This window comes from Cherax quadricarinatus, chromosome 33 (assembly GCF_038502225.1).
Source record: "Cherax quadricarinatus isolate ZL_2023a chromosome 33, ASM3850222v1, whole genome shotgun sequence".
Classification (NCBI taxonomy): Eukaryota; Metazoa; Arthropoda; class Malacostraca; order Decapoda; family Parastacidae; genus Cherax; species Cherax quadricarinatus.
In genome coordinates, this window is record NC_091324.1 from 35,315,552 (window position 1) to 35,340,631 (window position 25,080).

Sequence of the window (25,080 nt, forward strand, 5' to 3'; positions counted from 1 at the left end):
CAACAAATCTGTGGGACATCAGTGATCTTCATTGTCAACAAGGCTGAGGGACTACAGTGACCTTCACTATTAACATGGCTGAGGGACTGCTGTGATCTTCACTATCAGCAATGCTGGGGACTACAGTGATCTTCATTATCAGCAATGCTGGGGACTAGAGTGATCTTCACTATCAACAAAGCTGGGAACTACAGTGATCTTCACTATCAAAGACTCTTAGGGGATAAAGTGGTCTTCACTATTAACATGGCTGAGGGACTACAGTGATCTTCACTATCAGCGCAAGGCTGGGGACTACAGTGAACTTCACTATCAACTAGGCAGGGGACTACAGTGATCTTCACTGTCAACGAGGCTGGGGACTTCAGTGATCTTCTCTATTAACAAGGCTAGGGACTAAAGTGATCTTCACTATCAGCGAGGCTTAGGGACTACAGTGATCTTCACAATCAGCTAGGTTGGGGAATACAGTGATCTTCACTATCAGCGTGACTGAGGGACTACAGTGATCTTCACTATCAACAAGGCTGGGGACTACAGTGATCTTCACTATCAACGAGGCTGGGACAATACAGTGATCTTCACTATCAACGAGGCTGGGAGTCTACAGTGATCTTCACTATCAACAAGGCTGGGGACTACAGTGATCTTCACAATCAACGAGGCTAGGGGAACACAGTGATCTTCACTATCAACGAGGCAAGGGGACTGCAGTGATCTTCACTATCAACGAGTCTAGGGGACTACAGTGATCTTCACTATCAACGAGGCTAGGGGACTACAGTGATCTTCACTATCAACCAGGCTGGGGACTACAGTGATCTTCATTATCAACGAGGCTTTTTGACTACAGTGATCTTCACTATCAACGAGGCTAGGGGACTACAGTGATCTTCACTATCAACAAGGCTGGGGACTACAGTGATCTTCATTATCAACGAGGCTTTTTGACTACAGTGATCTTCACTATCAAAGAGGCTAGGGGAAAACAGTGATCTTCACTATCAATAAGGCTTGGAGACTTCAGTGATCATCACTATCGTCAAGGCTAGGGGACTGCAGTGATCTTCACTATCAACAAGGCTAGGGGACTACAGTGATCTTCACTATCAACAAGGCTGGAGGACTACAACGATCTTCACTATCATCAAGGCTTGGAGACTACAGTGATCTTCATTATCAACAAGGCTGGGGCACTACAGTGATCTTCACTATCAACAAGGCTAGGGGACTACAGTGATCTTCACTATCAACAAGGCTGGAGGACTACTGCGATCTTCACTATCATCAAGGCTAGGAGACTACAGTGATCTTCACTATCAACAAGGCTGGGGCACTACAGTGATCTTCACTATCAACAAGGCTGGGGACTACAGTGATCTTCACTATCAACAAGGCTTGAAGACTACAGTGATGTTCATTATCAACAAGGCTGGGGACTACAGTGATCTTCACTATCAACAAGGCTTGAAGACTACAGTGATCTTCACTATCAACAAGGCTGGGGACTACAGTGATCTTCACTATCAACAAGGCTTGAAGACTACAGTGATCTTCATTATCAACAAGGCTTGAAGACTACAGTGATCTTCACTATCAACAAGGCTAGGGGACTACAGTGATCTTCACTATCATCAAGGCTAGGAGACTACTGTGATCTTCACTATCAACAAGGCTTGAAGACTACAGTGATCTTCACTATCAACAAGGATAGGGGACTACAGCGATTTTCACTATCATCAAGGCTAGGAGACTACAGTGATCTTTACTCTCAACAAGGGTTGAAGACTACAGTGATCTTCACTATCAACAAGGCTAGGGGACTACAGCGATCTTCACTATCAACAAGGCTAGGGGACAACAGTGATCTCCACGATCAACAAAGCTAGTGGATTACAGTGATCTTCACTGTCAACAAGGTTGGGGGACTGTAGTGATCTTCACTATCAACAAGGCTAGGGGACTAGAGTGATCTTCACTATCAACAAGGCTGGAGGACTACAGCGATCTTCACTATCAAAAAGGCTAAGGGACTACAGTGATCATCACTATCAACAAAGTTGGGGACTACAGTGATCATCAGTGTCAACGAGGCTGAGGGACTACAATCGTTTTCACTATCAACAAATCTGTGGGACTACAGTGATCTTCATTGTCAACAAGGCTGAGGGACTACAGTGATCTTCACTATTAACATGGCTGACTGACTACAGTGTTCTTCACTATCAGCAAGGCTGGTGGCTAGAGTGAACTTCACTATCAACAAAGCAGGGAAGTACAGTGATCTTCACTACCAGCGAGACTGGGGACTACAGTGATCTTCACTATCATCAAGGCTAGGAGACTACTGTGATCTTCACTATCAACAAGGCTTGAAGACTACAGTGATCTTCACTATCAACAAGGCTAGGGGACTACAGCGATCTTCACTATCATCAAGGCTAGGAGACTACAGTGATCTTTACTCTCAACAAGGGTTGAAGACTACAGTGATCTTCACTATCAACAAGGCTAGGGGACTACAGCGATCTTCACTATCAACAAGGCTAGGGGACAACAGTGATCTCCACGATCAACAAAGCTAGTGGATTACAGTGATCTTCACTGTCAACAAGGTTGGGGGACTGTAGTGATCTTCACTATCAACAAGGCTAGGGGACTAGAGTGATCTTCACTATCAACAAGGCTGGAGGACTACAGCGATCTTCACTATCAAAAAGGCTAAGGGACTACAGTGATCATCACTATCAACAAAGTTGGGGACTACAGTGATCATCAGTGTCAACGAGGCTGAGGGACTACAATCGTTTTCACTATCAACAAATCTGTGGGACTACAGTGATCTTCATTGTCAACAAGGCTGAGGGACTACAGTGATCTTCACTATTAACATGGCTGACTGACTACAGTGTTCTTCACTATCAGCAAGGCTGGTGGCTAGAGTGAACTTCACTATCAACAAAGCAGGGAAGTACAGTGATCTTCACTACCAGCGAGACTGGGGACTACAGTGATCTTCACTATCAACAAGGCTGTTAACTACAGTGATCTTTACTATCAACGAGGCTGAGTGGCTAAAGTGATCTTCACTATTAACATGGCTGACTGACTACAGTGTTCTTCACTATCAGCAAGGCTGGGGGCTAGAGTGATCTTCACTATTAACATTGCTGAGAGACTACAGTGATCTTCACTACCAGCGAGACTGGGGACTACAGTGATCTTCACTATTAACATTGCTGAGAGACTACAGTGATCTTCACTAACAGCAAGGCTGGGGACTACAGTGATCTTCACTATCAACAAGGCTAAAGGACTACAGTGATCTTCACTATCAACAAGGCTAAAGGACTACAGTGATCTTCACTAACAGCGAGGCTGGGGACTACAGTGATCTTCACTATCAACAAGGCTAAAGGACTACAGTGATCTTCACTAACAGCGAGGCTGGGGACTACAGTGACCTTCACAATCAAAAAGGCTTTGTAACTGCAGTGTTCTTCATTATCAAGAAGGCTGGAAGACTACAGTGATCTTCACTAACAGCGAGGCTGGGGACTACAGTGACCTTCACTATCAACAAGGCTGGAAGACTACAGTGATCTTCACAATCAAAAAGGCTTTGGGACTGCAGTGTTCTTCAGTATCAACAAGGCAGGAAGACGAAGGTGATCTTCACTATCAACAAGGCTAAGGGACTACAGTGATCTTCACTATCAACAATGTTGGGGACTACAGTGATCTACAGTGTCAACGAGGCTGAGGGACTACAGTGATCTTCACTATTAACATGGCTGCGGGACTACATTGATCTTCACTATCAGCAAGGCTGGGGACTACACTGATCTTCACTATCAACAAGGCAGGGGACTAGAGTGATCTTCACTATCAGCGAGGCAGGGGACTACAGTGATCTTCACTATTAACATGGCTGAGGGACTACTTTGATCTTCACTATCAGAACTGCTGGGGACTTCAGTGATCTTCACTATCAACAAAGCTGGGAATTACAGTGATCTTCACTATCAACTAGGCTTAGTGGCTAAAGTGAACTTCACTATTAACATGACTGAGGGACTACAGTGGTCTTCACTATCAGCAAGGCTGAGGGACTACAGTGAACTTTCCTATCAACAAGGCAGGGGACTACAGTGATCTTCACTATCAACGAGGCTGGGGACTACAGTGATCTTCACTATCAACGAGGGTGAGGGACTACAGTGATCTTTACAATAAGCAACGTTTGGGACTACAGTGATCTTCACTATCAAAGAGACAGAGGAACTACAGTGATCTTCACTATCAACGAGGCTGAGGACTACAGTGATCTTCATTATCAACGAGGCTGGGAGACTACAATGATCTTCACTATCAACGAGGCTGGGAGACTTCAGTTACCTTCACTATCAACAAGGCTGGGGACTACAGTGATCTTCACTATCAACGAGGCTAGGGAACTACAGTGATCTTCACTATCAACGGGGCTAGAAGACTACAGTGATCTTCACTGTCAACGAGGCTAGGGGACTACAGTGATCTTCACTATCAACGAGGCTAGGGGACTACAGTGATCTTCACTATCAACAAGGGTTTTTTGACTACAGTGTTTTTCACTATCATCTAGGCTGGGGGACTACAGTGATCTTCACTATCACCAAGGCTTTTTTGACTACAGTGTTTTTCACTATCATCTAGGCTAGGGGACTACAGTGATCTTCACTATCAACGAGGCTAGGGGACTACAGTGATCTTCATTACCAACCAGGCTTTTTTGACTACAGTGTTTTTCACTATCATCTAGGCTAGGTGACTACAGTGATCTTCACTATCAATAAGGTTTGGAGACTACAGTGATCTTCAATATCAACAAAGCAGGGGCACTACAGTGATCTTCACTATCAACAAGGCTAGGGGACTACAGTGATCTTCACTATCAACAAGGCTTGAAGACTACAGTGATCTTCATTATCAACAAGGCTAGGGGACTACAGTGATCTTCACTATCAACAAGGCTTGAAGACTACAGTGATCTTCATTAACAACAAGGCTAGGGGACTACAGTGATCTTCACTGTCAACAAGGCTGGGGCACTACAGTGATCTTCACTGTCAACAAGGCTGGGGGACTACAGTGATCTTCATTATCAACAAGGCTAGGGGACTACAGTGATCTTCACTATCAACAAAGCTAGAGGACTACAGTGATCTTCACTATCAAAAAGGCTAGAGGACTACAGTGATCTTCACTATCAACAAGGCTAGGGGGCTACAGTGACCTTCACTGTCAACAACGCTAAGGGACTACAGTGATCTTCACTATCAACAAGGCTAGGGGACTACAGTGATCTTCATTATCAACAAGGCTGGAAGACTACAGTGATCTTCACTATCAACAAGGCTTTGGGACTGCAGTGGTCTTCACTATCAACAAGGCTAGGGGACTACAGTGATCTTCATTATCAACAAGGCTGGAAGACTACAGTGATCTTCACTATCAACAAGGCTATGGGACTGCAGTGATCTTCACTATCAACAAGGCTAGGGGACTACAGTGATGTTCACTATCAACAAGGTTTGAAGACTGCAGTGATCTTCACTATCAACAAGGCTAGGGGACTAGAGTGATCTTCACTATCAACAAGGCTATGGGACTATCCATAACTGATCCTTCAACATTATTGCTACCCCTTCCTTATCTCTGGCGTTCACAGATACAGCTGACTTAATCCCGTTTATTTCTACCCACTGAAACTCACCTACCTTTTTCAGCTTTGTTTCGCTTAGATCCATCACATCCAACTTCTTTTCATTCATAACATTAGCAATCTTATGATTATGTAAACGTGTTTCTGTGCGTTTAAAAGCTGTTATAGTGTGGGCGTGTGTTAACATCTGTTATAGTTTGGGCCTGTGTTAACATCTATTATAGTGTGGCCAGGTGTTAACATCTGTTATAGCGTGGGCGGGTGTTAACATCTGTTATAGTGTGGGCGGGTGTTAACATCTGTTATAACGTGGGCGGGTGTTAACATCTATTATAGTGTGGCCAGGTGTTAACATCTGTCATAATGTGGGCGGGTGTTAACATCTATTATAGTGTGGCCAGGTGTTAACATCTGCTATAGTGTGGGCGCGTGTTAACATCTATTATAGTGTGGGCGGGTGTTAACATCTATTATAGTGTGGCCAGGTGTTAACATCTGTTATAGTGTGGGCGGGTGTTAACATCTATTATAGTGTGGCCATGTGTTAACATCTGTTATAGTGTGGGCGGGTGTTAACATCTATTATAGTGTGGCCAGGTGTTAACATCTGTTATAGTGTGGGCGGGTGTTAACATCTGTTATATTGCGGGCGGGTGTTAACCTCTGTTATAGTGTGGGCCTGTGTTAACATCTATTGTAGTGTGGCCAGGTGTTAACATCTGTTATAGTGTGGGCGGTTGTTAACATCTGTTATAATATGGGAGGGTGTTAACATCTGTTATAGTGTTATAGTGTGGGAGGGTGTTAACATCTGCTATAGTGTGGGCGGGTGTTAACATCTGTTATAGCGTGGGCGGGTGTTAACATCTATTATAGTGTGGCCAGGTGTTAACATCTGTAATAGTGTGGACGGGTGTTAACATCTATTATAGTGTGGCCAGGTGTTAACATCTGTTATAGTGTGGGCGGGTGTTAACATCTATTATAGTGTGGGCGGGTGTTAACATCTGTTATAGTGTGGGCCTGCGTTAACGTCTATTATAGGGTGGGCAGGTGTTAACATCTGTTATAGTGTGGGAGGGTGTTAACATCTGTTATTGTGTGGCTACTTGTTAACATCTGTTATTGTGTGGGCAGGTGTTAACATCAGTTATAGTGTGGGCCTGTGTAAACATCTATTAGAGTGGGGGCAGGTGTTAACATCTGTTATAGTGTGGGCGGGTGTTATCATCTGTTATAGTGTGGGCAGGTGTTAACATCTGTTATAGTGTGGGCGGATGTTATCATCTGTTACAGTGTGGGCAGGTGTTAACATCTGTTATATTGTGGGCAGGTGTTAACATCTGTTATAGTGTGGGCGGATGTTATCATCTGTTATAGGGTGGGAGGATGTTAACATCTGTTATACTGTGGGCGGGTGTAAACATCTGTCATAGTGTTTGCAGGTGTTAAAATGTGTTACAGTGTGGGCGGGTGTTAACATCTGTTATAGTGTGGGCGGTTGTTAACATCTGTTATAATATGAGAGGGTGTTAACATCTGTTATAGTGTTATAGTGTGGGAGGGTGTTAACATCTGTTATAGTGTGGCCAGGCGTTAACATCTGTTATAGTGTGGGCGGGTGTTACCATCTGTTATAGTGTGGGCCTGTGTTAACATCTATTAGAGTGTGGGCAGGTGTTAACATTTGTTGCAGTGTGGGCGGGTGTTACCATCTGTTATAGTGTGGGCCTGTGTTAACATCTGTTATAGTGTGGCCAGGCGTTAACATCAGTTGCAGTGTGGGCGGTTGTTACCATCTGTTATAGTGTGGGCCTGTGTTAACATCTATTGGAGTGTGGGCAGGTGTTAACATCTGTTATAGTGTGGGCGGATATTATCATCTGTTATAGTGTGGGAGGATGTTAACATCTGTTATAGTGTGGCCGGGTGTTAACATCTGTCATAGTGTTTGCAGGTGTTAAAATGTGTTGCAGTGTGGGCGGGTGCTAACATCTGTTATAGTGTGGGAAGGAGTTAAAATCTGTTATAGTGTGAGAGGGTGTTAACATCTGTTATAGTGTGGCCAGGTGTTAACATCTGTTATAGTGTGGGCGGGTGTTAACATCTGTTATAGCGTGGGCAGGTGTTAACAACTGTTATAGTGTGGCCAGGTGTTAACATCTGTTATAGTGTGGGAGGGTGTTAACATCTGTTATAATGTGGGCGGGTGTTAACATCTATCATAGTGTGGCCAGGTGTTAACATGTGTTACAGTGTAGGCGGGTTTTAACATCTGTCATAGTGTGGGCAGGTGTTAACATTTGTTACTGTGTGGGCAGGTGATAACATCTGTTACAGTGTGTGAGGGTGTTACCATCTGTTATAGTGTGGGCCTGTGTTAACATCTATTAGAGTGTGGGCAGGTGTTAACATCTGTTTTAGTGTTGGCGGATGTTATCATCTGTTATAGTGTGGGAGGATGTTAACCTCTGTTATAGTGTGAGCGGGTGTTAACATCTATCATAGTGTTTGCAGGTGTTAGAATATGTTACAGTGTGGGCGGGTGTTAACATCTGTAAAAGTGCGGGAAGGAGTTAACATCTGTTATGGAGTGGGAGGGTGTTAACATCTGTTTTAGTGTGGGCGGGTGTTAACATCTGTTATAGTGTGGGCCTGTGTTAACATCTATTATAGTGTAGCCAGGTGTTAACATCTGTTATAGTGTGGGCCTGTGTTAACGTGTATTATAGGGTGGGCAGGTGATAACATCTGTTATAGTGTGGGTGGGTGTTAATATCTGTTATTGTGTGTCTACTTGTTAACATCTGTTATTGTGTGGGCGGGTCTTAACATCAGTTATAGTGTGGGCGGGTGTAGACATCTGTTACAGTGTGGCCAGGTGTTAACATGTGTTGCAGTGTGGGCGGGTGTTACCATCTGTTATAGTGTGGGCCTGTGTTAACATCTATTAGAGTGTGGGCAGGTGTTAACATCTGTTATAGTGTGTGCAGATGTTATCATCTGTCATAGTGTTGGAGGATGTTAACATCTGTTATAGTGTGGGCGGGTGTTAACATCTGTCATAGTGTTTGCAGGTGTTAAAATGTGTTACAGTGTGGGCGGGTGTTAACATCTGTTATAGTGTGGGGAGGAATTAACATCTGTTATAGTGTGGGAGGGTGTTAACATCTGTTATAGTGTGGCCAGGTGTTAACATCTGTTATAGTGTGGGCGGGAGTTAACATCTGTTATAGTGTGGGAGGGTGTTAGCATCTGTTATAGTGTGGCCAGGTGTTAACATCTGTTATAGTGTGGGCGGGTGTCAACATCTGTTATAGTGTGGGCAGGTGTTAACATCTGTTAGAGTGTGGCCAGGTATTAACATCTGTTATAGTTTGGGCATGTGTTAACATCTGTTACTGTGTGGGCAGGTGATAACATCTGTTATAGTGTGGGCGGGTGTTACCATCTGTTATAGTGTGGGCCTGTTTTAACATCTATTAGAGTGTGGGCAGGTGTTAACATCTGTTATATTGTGGGCGGGTGTTACCATCTGTTATAGTGTGGGCCTGTTTTAACATCTATTAGAGTGTGGGCAGGTGTTAACATCTGTTATAGTGTGGGCAGGTGTTACCATCTGTCATAGTGTAAGCATGTGTTAACATCTGTTACTGTGTGGGCAGGTGATAACATCTGTTATAGTGTGGGCGGGTGTTACCATCTGTTATAGTGTGGGCCTGTTTTAACATCTATTAGAGTGTGGGCAGGTGTTAACATCTGTTATATTGTGGGCGGGTGTTACCATCTGTTATAGTGTGGGCCTGTTTTAACATCTATTAGAGTGTGGGCAGGTGTTAACATCTGTTATAGTGTTGGCGGATGTTATCATCTGTTATAGTGTGGGAGGATGTTAACATCTGTCATAGTGTTTGCAGGTGTTAAAATGTGTTACAATGTGGGCGGGTGTTAACATCTGTTATAGTGTGGGAAGGAGTTAACATCTGTTATAGTGTGGGAGGGTGTTAACATCTGTTATAGTGTGGCCAGGTGTTAACATCTGTTATAGTGTGGGCGGGTGTTAACATCTGTTATAGTGTGGGCAGGTGTTAACATCTGTTATAGTGTGGCCAGGTATTAACATCTGTTATAGTGTGGGCGGGTGTTAACATCTGTTATAGTGTGGGCGGGTGTTAACATCTGTTATAGCGTGGCCAGGTGTTAACATGTGTTACAGTGCAGGCGGGTGTTAACATCTGTCATAGTGTGGGCAGGTGTTAACATCTGTTACTGTGTGGGCAGGTGATAACATCTGTTATAGTGAGGGCGTGTGTTTCCATCTGTTATAGTGTGGGCCTGTGTTAACATCTATTAGAGTGTGGGCAGGTGTTAACATCTGTTATAGTGTGGGCGGATGTTATCATCAGGTATAGGGTGGGAGGATGTTAACATCTGTTATAGAGTGGGAGGGTGTTAACATCTGTCATAGTGTTTGCAGGTGTTAAAATGTGTTACATTGTGGACGGGTGTTAACATCTGCTTTAGTGTGGGAGAGCTGTTAACATCTGTTATAGTGTGGGAGGGTGTTAACATCTGTTATAGTGTGGGCAGGTGTTAACATCTGTTATAGTCTTATAGTGTGGGAGGGTGTTAACATCTGTTATAGTGTGGGCAGGTGTTAACATCTGTTATAGTGTATAGTGTGGGAGGGTGTTAACATCTGTTATAGTGTGGGCGGGTGTTAACATCTGTTATAGCGTGGCCAGGTGTTAAAATGTGTTACAGTGTAGGCGGGTGTTAACATCTGTCATACTGTGGGCAGGTGTTAACATCTATTACTGTCTGGGCAGGTGATAACATCTGTTATAGTGTGGGCGTGTGTTTCCATCTGTTATAGTGTGGGCGGCTGTTAACATCTGTTATAGTGTGGGCGGGTGTTAATATCTGTTATAGTGTGGGCGGTTTTTAACATCTGTTATAATATGTGCATGTGTTAACATGTTACAGTGTTTGCGGGTGTTAGCATCTGTTATAGTGTTGAAAGGTGTTAACATCTGTTATAGTGTGGGCACGTGTTAGCATCTGTTATAGTGTGGGCGGGTGTTAACATCTGTTAAAGTATGGGCGGGTGTTAACATATGTCATAGTGTGGTCAGGTGTTAACAACTGTTATAGTGTGGGAGGGTGTTAACATCTGTTATAGTGTGGCCAGGCGTTAACATCTGTTATAGTGTGGGCGTGTGTTACCATCTGTTAAAGTGTGGGCGGATGTTATCTTCTGTTATAGTGTGGGAGGATGATAACATCTGTTATAGTGTGGGCGGGTGTTAACATCTGTCATAGTGTTTGCAGGTGTTAAAATGTGTTACAGTGTGGGCGGGTGTTAACATCTGTTATAGTGTGGGAAGGAGTTAACATCTCTTATAGTGTGGGAGGGTGTTAACATCTGTTATAGTGTAGCCAGGTGTTAACATCTGCTATAGTGTGGGCGGGTGTTAACATCTGTTATAGTGTGGGCAGGTGTTAATCACCTGTTATAGTGTGGCCAGGTATTAACATCTGTTATAAAGTGGGAGGGTGTTATCATCTGTTATAGTGTGGGCGGGTGTTAACTTATGTTATAGTGTGGCCAGGTGTTAACATGTGTTACAGTGTAGGCGGGTGTTAACATCTGTCATAGTGTGGGCAGGTGTTAACATCTGTTACTGTGTGGGCCTGTGTTAAAATCTATTAGAGTGTGGGCAGGTATTAACATCTGTTATAGTTTTGGCGGATGTTATCATCTGTTGTAGTGTGGGAGCATGTTAACATCTGTTATAGTGTGGGCGGGTGTTAACATCTATCATAGTGTTTGCAGGTGTTAAAATGTGTTACAGTGTTGGCGGGTGTTAACATCTGTTACAGTGTGGGAAGGAGTTAACATCTGTTATATTGTGGGAGGGTGTTTAAATCTGTTATAGTGTGGCCAGGTGTTAACATCTGTTATAGTGTGGGCGGGTGTTAACATCTGTTATAGTGTGGGCCTGTGTTAACATCTATTATAGTGTGGCCAGGTGTTAACATCTGTTATAGTGAGGGCCTGTGTTAACGTGTATTATAGGGTGGGCAGGTGTTAACATCTGTTATAGTGTGGGTGGGTGTTAACTTCTGTTATTGTATGGCTACTTGTTAACATCAGTTATTGTGTGGGCGGGTGTTAACATCAGTTATAGTGTGGGCGGGTGTAGACATCTGTTACAGTGTGGCCTGGTGTTAACATGTGTTGCAGTGTGGGTGGGTGTTACCATCTGTTATAGTGCGGCCCTGTGTAAACATCTATTAGAGTGTGGGCAGGTGTTAACATCTGTTATAGTGTGGGCGGATGTTATCATCTGGTATAGTGTGGGAGGTTGTTAACATCTGTTATAGAGAGGGCGGGTGTTAACATCTGTCATAGTGTTTGCAGGTGTTAAAATGTGTTACAGTGTGGGCGGGTGTTAACATCTGTTATAGTGTGGGAGAGGTGTTAACATCTGTTATAGTGTGGGAGGGTGTTTACATCTGTAATAGTGTGGGCAGGTGTTAACATCTGTTATAGTGTTATAGTGTGGGAGGGTGTTAACATCTGTCATAGTGTTTGCAGGTGTTAAAATGTGTTACAGTGTGGGCGGGTGTTAACATCTGTTATAGTGTGGGAAGGAGTTAACATGTGTTATAGTGTGGGAGGGTGTTAACATCTGTTATAGTGTGGCCAGGTGTTAACATCTCTTATAGTGTGGCCAGGTATTAACATCTGTTACAGTGAGGGCGGGTGTTAACATCTGTTATAGTGTGGGCGGGTGTTAACATCTGTTATAGTGTGGCGAGGTGATAACATGTCTTACAGCGTAGGCGGGTGTTAACATCTGTCATAGTGTGGGCAGGTGTTAACATCTGTTACTGTGTGGGCAGGTGATAACATCTGTTATAGTTTGAGCGGGTGTTACCATCTGTTATAGTGTGGGCCTGTGTTAACATCTATTAGAGTGTGGGCAGGTGTTAACATCTGTTATAGCGTGGGCGGGTGTTACCATCTGTTATAGTGTGGGCCTGTGTTAACATCTATTAGAGTGTGGGCTGGTGTTAACATCTGTTATAGTGTGGCCAGGTGTTAACATGTGTTACAGTGTTGGCGGGTGTTAACATCTGTCATAGTGTGGGCAGGTGTTAACATATGTTACGGTGTGGGCAGGTGATAACTTCTGTTATAGTGTGGGCGTGTGTTACCATCTGTTATAGTGTGGACGGTTGTTAACATCTGTTATAGTGTGGGCGGGTTTTAATATCTGTTATAGTGTGGGCGGTTGTTAACATCTGTTATAATGTGTGCATGTGTTAACATGTTATAGTGTTTGCGGGTGTTAGCATCTGTTATATAGTTGAAAGGTGTTAACATCTGTTATAGTGTGGGCATGTGTTAGCATCTGTTATAGTGTGGGCGGGTGTTAACATCTGTTATAGTATGGGCGGGTGTTGACATATGTCATAGTGTGGTCAGGTGTTAACAACTGTTATAGTGTGGGAGGGTGTTAACATCTGTTATAGTGCTGGCCTGTGTTAACATCTATTAGAGTGTGGGCAGGTGTTAACATCTGTTATAGTCTGGGCGGATGTTATCATCTGTTATAGTGTGGGAGGATGTTAACATCTGTTATAGTGTGGGCGGGTGTTAACATCTGTCATAGTGTTTGCAGATGTTCAAATGCGTTACAGTGTGGGCGGGTGTTAACATCTGTTATAGTGTGGGAAGGAGTTAACATCTGTTATAGTGTGGGAGGGTGTTAACATCTGTTATAGTGTGGCCAGGTGTTAACATCTGTTATAGTGTATCGGGTGTTAACATCTGTTAGAGAGTGGGCAGGTGTTAACATCTGTTATAGTGTGGCCAATTATTAATATTTGCTATAGAGTGGGAGGGTGTTAACATCTGTTATAGTGTGGGCGGGTGTTAACATCTGTTATAGTGTGGCCAGGTGTTAACATGTGTTACAGTGTAGGCGGGTGTTAACATCTGTCATAGTGTGGGCAGGTGTTAACATCTGTTACTGTGTGGGCAGGTGATAACATCTGTTATAGTGTGGGCGGATATTATCATCTGTTATAGTGTGGGAGCATGTTAACATCTGTTATAGTGTGGGCGGGTGTTAACATCTGTTATAGTGTGGGCCTGTGTTAACATCTATTAGAGTGTGGGCAGGTGTTAACCTCTGTTATAGTGTTGGCGGATATTATCATCTGTTATAGTGTGGGAGCATGTTAACATCTGTTATAGTGTGGGCGGGTGTTAACATCTATCATAGTGTTTGCAGGTGTTGAAATGTGTTACAGTGTGGGCGGGTGTTAACATCTGTTATAGTGTGGGAAGGAGTTAACATCTGTTATAGTGTGGGAGGGTGTTAACATCTGTTATAGTGTAGCCAGGTGTTAACATCTGTTACAGTGTGGGCGGGTGTTAACATCTATTATAGTTTGGGCTTGTGTTAACATCTATTGTAGTGTGGCCAGGTGTTAACATCTGTTATAGTGTGGGCCTGTGTTAACGTGTATTATAGGAAGGGCAGGTGTTAACATGTGTTATAGTGTGGGTGGGTGTTAACATCTGTTATTGTGAGGCTACTCGTAAACATCTGTTATTGTGTGGGCGGGTGTTAAGATCAGTTACAGTGTGAACGGGTGTAGACATCTGTTACAGTGTGGCTAGGTGTTAACATGTGTTGCAGTGTGGGCGTGTGTTAACATCTGTTATAGTGTGGGCCTGTGTAAACATCTATTAGAGTGTGGGCAGGTGTTAACATCTGTTATAGTGTGGGCGGATGTTATCATCTGTTATAGTGTGGGAGGATGTTAACATCTGTTATAGTGTGGGCGGGTGTTAACATCTGTCATAGTGTTTGCAGGTGTTAAAATGTGTTACATTGTGGACGGGTGTTAACATCTGTTTTAGTGTGGGAGAGGTGTTAACATCTGTTATAGTGTGGGAGGGTGTTAATATCTGTTATAATGTGGGCAGGTGTTAACATGTGTTACAGTGTAGGCGGGTGTTAACATCTGTCATACTGTGGGCAGGTGTTAACATCTGTTACTGTGTGGGCAGGTGATAACATCTGTTATAGTGTGGGCGTGTGTTTCCATCTGTTATAGTGTGGGCGGCTGTTAACATCTGTTATAGTGTGGGCGGGTGTCAACATCTGTTACAGTGTGGGCAGGTGTTAATCACCTGTTATAGTGTGGCCAGGTATTAACATCTGTTATAAAGTGGGAGGGTGTTATCATCTGTTATAGTGTGGGCGGGTGTTAACTTATGTTATAGTGTGGCCAGGTGTTAACATGTGTTACAGTGTAAGCGGGTGTTAACATCTGTCATAGTGTGGGCAGGTGTTAACATCTGTTACTGTGTGGGCCTGTGTTAACATCTATTAGAGTGTGGGCAGGTATTAACATCTGTTATAGTGATGGCGGATGTTATCATCTGTTATAGTGTGGGAGCATGTTAACATCTGTCATAGTGTGGGCGGGTGTTAACATCTATCATAGTGTTTGCAGGTGTTAAAATGTGTTACAGTGTTGGCGGGAGTTAACATCTGTTACAGTGTGGAAAGGAGTTAACATCTGTTATAGTGTGGGAGGGTGTTAACATCTGTTATAGTGTGGGCGGGTGTTAACATCTGTTATAGTGTGGGCCTGTGTTAACATCTATTATAGTGTGGCCAGGTGTTAACATCTGTTATAGTGTGGGCCTGTGTTAACGTGTATTATAGGGTGGGCAGGTGTTAACATCTGTTATAGAGTGGGTGGGTGTTAACTTCTGTTATTGTATGGCTACTTGTTAACATCTGTTATTGTGTGGGCGGGTGTTAACATCAGTTATAGTGTGGGCGGGTGTAGACATCTGTTACAGTGTGGCCTGGTGTTAACATGTGTTGCAGTGTGGGTGGGTGTTACCATCTGTTATAGTGTGGGCCTGTATAAACATCTATTAGAGTGTGGGCAGGTGTTAACAACTGTTATAGTGTGGGCGGATGTTATCATCTGGTATAGTGTGGGAGGATGTTAACATCTGTTATAGAGTGGGCGGGTGTTAACATCTGTCATAGTGTTTGCAGGTGTTAAAATGTGTTACAGTGTGGGCGGGTGTTAACATCTGTTATAGTGTGGGAGAAGTGTTAACATCTGTTATAGTGTGGGAGGGTGTTAACATCTGTTATAGTGTGGGCAGGTGTTAACATCTGTTATAGTGTTATAGTGTGGGAGGGTGTTAACATCTGTTATAGTGTGGGCAGGTGTTAACATCTGTTATAGTGTGGGAGTGTGTTAACATCTGTTATAGTGTGGGAGGGTGTTAACATCTGTTATAGTGTGGGCATATGTTAACATCTGTTATAGTGTTAGAGTGTGGGAGAGGTGTTAACATCTGTTATAATGTGGGAGGGTGTTAACATCTGTTATAGTGTGGGCAGGTGTTAACATCTGTTATAGTGTGGGAGGGTGTTAACATCTGTTAAAGTGTGGGCCTGTGTTAACATCTATTAGAGTGTGGGCAGGTGTTAACATCTGTTATAGTGTGGGCGGATGTTGTCATCTGTTATAGTGTGGGAGGATGTTAACCTCTGTTATAGTGTGGGCGGGTGTTAACATCTGTCATAGTGTTTGCAGGTGTTAAAATGTGTTACAGTGTGGGCGGGTGTTAACATCTGTTATAGTGTGGGAAGGAGTTAACATCTGTTATAGTGTGGGAGGGTGTTAACATTTGTTATAGTGTGGGCAGGTGTTAACATCTGTTATAGTGTGGGAGGGTGTTAACATCTGTTATAGTGTGGGCAGGTGTTAACATCTGTTATAGTGTTATAGTGTGGGAGGGTGTTAATATCTGTTATAGTGTGGCCAGGTGTTAACATCTGTTATAGTGAGGGCGGGTGTTAACATCTGTTATAGTGTGGGCCTCTGTTAACATCTATTAGAGTGTCGGCAGGTTTTAACATCTGTTATAGTGTGGGCGGATGTTATCATCTGTTATAGTGTGGGAGGATGTTAACATCTGTTATAGTGTGGGCGGGTGTTAACATCTGTCATAGTGTTTGCAGGTGTTAAAATGTGTTACAGTGTGGCCGGGTGTTAACATCTGTTATAGTGTGGGATGGAGTTAACATCTGTTATAGTGTGGGAGGGTGTTAACATCTGTTATAGTGTGGCCAGGTGTTAACATCTGTTATGGTGTGGGCGGGTGTTAACATCTGTTATAGTGTGGGCAGTTGTTAACATCTGTTATAGTGTGGCCAGGCATTAACATCTGTTATAGTGTGTGCGGGTGTTAACATCTGTTATAGCGTTGGCGGGTGCTAACATCTGTTACAGTGTCGCCAGGTGTTAACATGTGTTACAGTGTAGGCGGATGTTAACATCTGTCATAGTGTGGGCAGGTGTTAACATCTGTTACTCTGTGGGCAGGTGATAACATCTGTTATAGTGTGGGCGGGTGTTACCATCTGTTATAGTGTGGGCCTGTGTTAACATCTATTAGAGTGTGGGCAGGTGTTAACGTCTGTTATAGTGTTGGCGGATGTTATCATCTGTTATAGTGTGGGAGGATGTTAACATCTGTTATAGTGTGGGCGGGTGTTAACTTTTGTCATAGTGTTTGCAGGTGTTAAAATGTGCTACAGTGTAGGCGGGTGTTAACATCTGTTATAGTGTGGGAAGGAGTTAACATCTGTTATAGTGTGGGAGGGTGTTAACATCTGTTATAGTGTGGCCAGGTGTTAACATCTGTTATAGAGTGGGCGGGTGTTAACATCTGTTATAGTGTGGGCAGGTGTTAACATCTGTTATAGTGTGGCCAGGTATTAACATCTGTAATAGTGTGGGCGGGTGTTAACATCTGTTACAGTGTGGGCGGGTGTTAACATCTGTTATAGTGTGGCCAGGTGTTAACATGTATTACAGTGTAGGCGGGTGTTAACATCTGTCATAGTGCGGGCAGGTGTTAACATCTGTTACTGTGAGGGCAGGTGATAACATCTGTTATAGTGTGGGCGTGTGTTACCATCTGTTATAGTGTGGGCGGTTGTTAACATCTGTTATAGTGTGGGCGGGTGTTAATATCTGTTATAGTGTGGGCGGTTGTTAATATTTGTTATACTGTGTGCATGTGTTAACATGTTATAGTGTTTGCCGGTGTTAGCATCTGTTATAGTGTTGAAAGGTGTTAACATCTGTTATAGTGTGGGCAGGTGTTAGCATCTGTTATAGTGTGGGCGGGTGTTAACATCTGTTATAGTATGGGCGGGTGTTAACATATGTCATAGTGTGGTCAGGTGTTAACAACTGTTATAGTGTGGGAGGGTGTTAACCTCTGCTATAGTGTTAGCGGGTGTTAACATCTGTTATAGTATGGGCGGGTGTTAACATATGTTATAGTGTGGTCAGGTGTTAACAACTGTTATAGTGTGGGAGGGTGTTAACATCTGCTATAGTGTGAGCGGGTGTTAACATCTGTTATAGTGTTGGCGGGTGTTAACATCTGTTATAGTGTGGGCATGTGTTAACAACTGTTATAGTGTGGGCGGGTGTTAATATCTGTTATAGTGTGGGCGGGTGTTAACATCTTTTATAGTGTGAGCAGGTGTTAACATCTGTTATAGTGTGGGCAGGTATTAACATCTGTTATAGTGTGGGCAGGTGTTTACATATGTTATAGTGTGGGCGTGTGTTAACATCTGTTATAGTGTTGGCGTTTGTTAACATCTGTTATAGTGTTGGCGGGTGTTAACATCTGTAATAGTGTGGGCGGGTGTTAACATCTGTTATAGTGTGGGCGTGTGTTAACATCTGTTATAGTGTTGGCGTTTGTTAACATCTGTTATAGTGTTGTCGGGTGTTAACATCTGTAATAATGTGGGCGGGTGTTAACATCTGTTATAGTGTTGGCGTGTGTTAACATCTGTTATAGTGTTGGCGTTTGTTAACATCTGTTATAGTGTGGGCGGGTGTTACCATCTGTCATAGTGTGGGCGGGTGTTAACATCTGGTATAGTGTGGGCAGGTTTTAACATCTGTTATAGTGTGGGCGGGTGTTAACATCTGTTACAGTTTGGGCAGGTGTTAACATCTGTTATAGTGTGGGTGGGTGTTAACATCTGTTATAGTGTGGGCGGGTGTTAACATCTGTTATAGTGTGGTCAGGTGTTAACAACTGTTATAGTGTGGGAGGGTGTTAACATCTGCTATAGTGTGAGCGGGTGTTAACATCTGTTATAGTGTTGGCGGGTGTTAACATCTGTTATAGTGTGGGCATGTGTTAACAACTGTTATAGTGTGGGCGGGTGTTAATATCTGTTATAGTGTGGGCGGGTGTTAACATCTTTTATAGTGTGAGCAGGTGTTAACATCTGTTATAGTGTGGGCAGGTATTAACATCTGTTATAGTGTGGGCAGGTGTTTACATCTGTTATAGTGTGGGCGTGTGTTAACATCTGTTATAGTGTTGGCGTTTGTTAACATCTGTTATAGTGTTGGCGGGTGTTAACATCTGTAATAGTGTGGGCGGGTGTTAACATCTGTTATAGTGTGGGCGTGTGTTAACATCTGTTATAGTGTTGGCGTTTGTTAACATCTGTTATAGTGTTGTCGGGTGTTAACATCTGTAATAGTGTGGGCGGGTGTTAACATCTGTTATAATGTGGGCGTGTGTTAACATCTGTTATAGTGTTGGCGTTTGTTAACATCTGTTATAGTGTGGGCGGGTGTTACCATCTGTCATAGTGTGGGAGGGTGTTAACATCTGGTATAGTGTGGGCAGGTGTTAACATCTGTTATAGTGTGGGTGGGTGTTAACATCTGTTATAGTGTGGGCGGGTGTTAACATCTGTTACAGTTTGGGCAGGTGTTAACATCTGTTATAGTGTGGGCAGGTGTTAACATCTGTTATAGTGTGGGCGTGTGTTAGCATCTGTTACAGTTTGGGCAGGTGTTAACATCTGTTATAGTGTGGGCGGGTGTTAACATCTCTTATAGTGTGGGCGTGTGTTAACATCTGTTATAGTGTGGGCAGGTGTTAACATTTGTTATAGTGTGGGCAGGTGTTAACATCTGTTATAGTGTGGACATATAGTGTACGTCGGATAACTTACGAGTCGACACAGTGGGCGGCAGTAAGTACAAAGCGCTGGTTGATGAGGATCCCACCACAAAAGCCACTGGAAAGACGAACTAGAGCCTGCCAGGGGAACTGATGAAGGCCAGCATCACTGCCACCCACCACACGGATGCTGTGACCCTCTCTCCCGCACCCTGTAATAACAACATTGTTACCAGCCACTGTGACCCTCTCTCCCGCACCCTGCAATAACAACATTGTTACCAGCCACTGTGACCCTCTCTCCCGCACCCTGTAATAACAACATTGTTACCAGCCACTGTGACCCTCTCTATCGCACCCTGTAATAACAACATTGTTACCAGCCACTGTGACCCTCTCTTCGGCACCCTGCAATAACAACATTGTTACCAGCCACTGTGACCCTCTCTTCGGCACCCTGCAATAACAACATTGTTACCAGCCACTGTGACCCTCTCTCCCGCACCTGCAATAACAACATTGTTACCAGTCACTGTGACCCTCTCTTCCGCACCCTGCAATAACAACATTGTTACCAGCCACTGTGACCCTCTCTAACGCACCCTGCAATAACAACATTGTTACCAGCCACTGTGACCCTCTCTCCCGCACCCTGTAATAACAACATTGTTACCAGCTACTGTGACCCTCTCTCCCGCACCCTGCAATAACAACATTGTTACCAGCCACTGTGACCCTCTCTCACGCACCCTGCAATAACAACATTGTTACCAGCCACTGTGACCCTCTCTCCCGCACCCTGTAATAACAACATTGTTACCAGCCACTGTGACCCTCTCTCCCGCACCCTGCAATAACAACATTGTTACCAGCCACTGTGACCCTCTCTCACGCACCCTGTAATAACAACATTGTTGCCAGCCACTGTGACCCTCTCTCCCGCACCCTGCAATAACAACATTGTTACCAGTCACTGTGACCCTCTCTCCCGCACCCTGCAATAACAAGTTTGTTGCCAGCCACTGTGACCCTCTCTCACGCACCCTGTAATAACAACATTGTTGCCAGCCACTGTGACCCTCTCTCCTGCACCCTGCAATAACAACATTGTTACCAGTCACTGTGACCCTCTCTCACGCACCCTGTAATAACAACATTGTTACCAGTCACTGTGACCCTCTCTCCCGCACTCTGCAATAACAACATTGTTACCAGCCACTGTGACCCTCTCTAACGCACCCTGCAATAACAACATTGTTACCAGTCACTGTGACCCTCTCTCCCGCACCCTGCAATAGCAACATTATTACCAGCCAATGTTGCAAAATCCTCGATCCATTGCAGAGTCCGTGATCCTTTGCACTCCCCAGTACACTGCAGGGAGTCCCCAGTCCACTGCAGGGAGTCCCCAGTCCACTGCAGGGAGTCCCCAGTCCACTGCAGGGAGTCCCCAGTCCACTGCAGGGAGTCCCCAGTCCACTGAAGGGAGTCCCCAGTCCACTGCAGGGAGTCCCCAGTCCACTGCAGGGAGTCCCTAGTCCACTGCAGGGAGTCCCCAATCCACTGCAGGGAGTCCCCAATTCTGTGCAGAATTTACAGTCTCCTAGTTGGAAGGTATCTCTACCCTCAAGTAGAGATGTTTTGGACAACAGTTCAGGAACAAGACGGCAACTAAAGAGTTTGAAATCGTAACGACCACAAGTTTATCCTCCTGTGATGCAAAGATTTGTGTTTGTCAACAAGACTGAAGATTACACTGGACTGGTGGAATATTTGACTGAACAAGAACATGGAACAATGACACACTTGTACAACGTCTGGAGCAATGGGACAATTGTACAACATCTGGAGCAATGGGACACTTGTACAACATCTGGAACAATGGGACACTTGTACAACATCTGGAACAATGGGACACTTGTACAACATCTGGAACAATGGGACACTTGTACAACATCTGGAACAATGGGACACTTGTACAACATCTAAAACAATGGGACACTAGTACAACATCTGAAACAATGGGACACTTGTACAAAGTCTGGAACAATGGGACACTTGTACAACATTTGGAACAATGGGACACTTGTACAAAATCTGGAACAATGGGACACTTGTACTACATCTGGAACAATGGGACACTTGTACAACATCTGGAACAATGGGACACTTGTACAACATCTGGAGCAATGGGACACTTGTACAACATTTGGAACAATGGGACACTAGTACAAAATCTGGAACAAGGGGACATTTGTACAACATCTGGAACAATGGAACACTTGTACAATATCTGTAACAATGGGACACTTGTACAACATCTGGAACAATGAGACACTTGTACAACATCTGGAACAATGGGACACTTGTACAACATCTAGAACTATGGGACACTTGTACAACATCTGGAACAATGGGATTCTAGTACAACATCTGGAACAATGGAACACTTGTACATCTGGAACAATGGGACACTTGTACAACATCTGGAACAATGAGACACTTGTACAACATCTGGAACAATGGGACACTTGTACAAAATCTGGAACAATGGGACACTTGTACTACATCTGGAACAATGGGACACTTGTACAACATCTGGAACAATGGGACACTTGTACAACATCTGGAGCAATGGGACACTTGTACAACATCTGGAACAATGGGACACTTGTACAACATTTGGAACAATGGGACACTAGTACAACATCTGGAACAATGGGACACTTGTACAATATCTGGAACAATGGGACACTTGTACAACATCTGGAACAATGGGACACTTGTACAATATCTGGAGCAATGGGACACTTGTACAACATCTGGAACAATGGGACACTTGTACAATATCTGGAACAATGGGACACTTGTACAACATTTGGAACAATGGGACACTTGTACAACATCTGGAACAATGGGACACTTGTACAACATCTGAAACAATGGGACACTTGTACATCTGGAACAATGGGACACTTGTACAACATCTGGAACAATGAGACACTTGTACAACATCTGGAACACTGGGACACTTGTACAACATCTGGAACAATGGGACACTTGTACTACATCTGGAACAATGGTACACTTGCACAACATCTGGAACAATGAGACACTTGTACAACATCTGGAACAATGAGACACTTGTACAACATCTGGAACAATGGGACACTTGTACAACATCTGGAACAATGAGACACTTGTACAACATCTGGAACAATGAGACACTTGTACAACATCTGGAACAATGGGACACTTGTACAACATCTGGAACAATGGGACACTTGTACAACATTTGGAACAATGGGACACTAGTACAACATCTGGAACAATTTGACACTTGTACAACATCTAGAACAATGGGACACTTGTACAACATCTGGAACAAAGAGACACTTGTACAACATATGGAACACTGGGACACTTGTACAACATCTGGAACAATGGGACACTTGTACTACATCTGGAACAATGGTACACTTGCACAACATCTGGAACAATGAGACACTTGTACAACATCTGGAACAATGAGACACTTGTACAACATATGGAACAATGGGACACTTGTACAACATCTGGAACAATGAGACACTTGTACAACATCTGGAACAATGGGACACTAGTACAACATCTGGAACAATGGGACACTAGAACAACATCTGGAACAATGGGACACTTGTACAACACCTGGAACAAAGAGACACTTGTACAACATCTGGAACAATGGGACACTAGTACAACATCTGGAACAATGAGACACTTGTGCAACATCTGGAACAATGGAACACTTGCACAACACCTGGAACAATGGGACACGTGTACAACATCTGGAACAATGGGACACTTGTACAATATCTCGAACAATGGGACACTTGTACAACTTCTGAAACAATGGGACACTTGTACTACATCTGGAACAATGGGACACTTGTACTACATCTATAACAATGGGACACTTCTACTTCATCTGGAGCAATGGGACACTTGTACAACATCTGGAACAATGGGACACTTGTACAACATCTGTAACAATGGGACACTTGTACAACATCTGGAACAATGGGACACTTGTACTACATCTGGAACAATGGGACACTTGTACTACATCTGGAGCAATGGGACACTTGTACAACATCTGGAACAATGGGACACTTGTACAACATCTGGAACAATGGGACATTTGTACTACATCTGCAGCAATGGGACACTTGTACAACATCTGGAACAATGGGACACTTGTACAACATCTGGAACAATGGGACACTTGTACTACATCTGGAACAATGGGACACTTGTACTACATCTGGAACAATGGGACACTTGTACAACATCTGGAACAATGGGACACTTGTACAACATCTATAACAATGGGACACTTGTACAACATCTTGAAACAATGGGACACTTGCACAATATCTGGAACAATGGGACACTTGTACAACATCTTGGAACAATGAGACACTTGTACAGCATTTGGAAGAATAGGACACTTGTACAACATCTGGAACAATGGGACACTTGTACAACATCTGGAACAATGGGACACTTGTACTACATCTGGAACAATGGGACACTTGTACTACATCTGGAACAATGGGACACTTGTACAACATCTGGAACAATGGGACACTTGTACAACATCTGCAACAATGGGACACTTGTATAACATCTGGAACAATGGGACACTTGTACAACATCTTGGAACAATATGACACTTGTACAACATCTGGAACAATGTGACACTTGTACAACATCTGGAACAATGGGACACTAGTACAACATCTGAAACAATGGGACACTTGTACAAAGTCTGGAACAATGGGACACTTGTACAACATTTGGAACAATGGGACACTTGTACAAAATCTGGAACAATGGGACACTTGTACTACATCTGGAACAATGGGACACTTGTACAACATCTGGAACAATGGGACACTTGTACAACATCTGGAGCAATGGGACACTTGTACAACATTTGGAACAATGGGACACTAGTACAACATCTGGAACAAGGGGACATTTGTACAACATCTTGAACAATGGAACACTTGTACAATATCTGGAACAATGGGACACTTGTACAACATCTGGAACAATGAGACACTTGTACAACATCTGGAACAATGGGACACTTGTACAACATCTGGAACAATGGGATTCTAGTACAACATCTGGAACAATGGAACACTTGTACATCTGGAACAATGGGACACTTGTACAACATCTGGAACAATGAGACACTTGTACAACATCTGGAACAATGGGACACTTGTACAAAATCTGGAACAATGGGACACTTGTA

At 43.7% G+C, this 25,080-nt stretch overlaps 1 protein-coding gene across 1 annotated transcript in view; it reads right to left on the reverse strand.

Moving 5' to 3' along the window:
* The window catches only part of LOC128693891 (chymotrypsin-like protease CTRL-1), a 181,450-nt gene that overhangs the window by 64,287 nt on the left and 92,083 nt on the right, over positions 1 to 25,080 (reverse strand). The window contains exon 5 of the mRNA XM_070091050.1: positions 19,828 to 19,987. Within this exon, the coding sequence (XP_069947151.1) occupies positions 19,828 to 19,987 (160 nt within the window). The remainder of the gene's footprint in view (positions 1 to 19,827; positions 19,988 to 25,080) is intronic.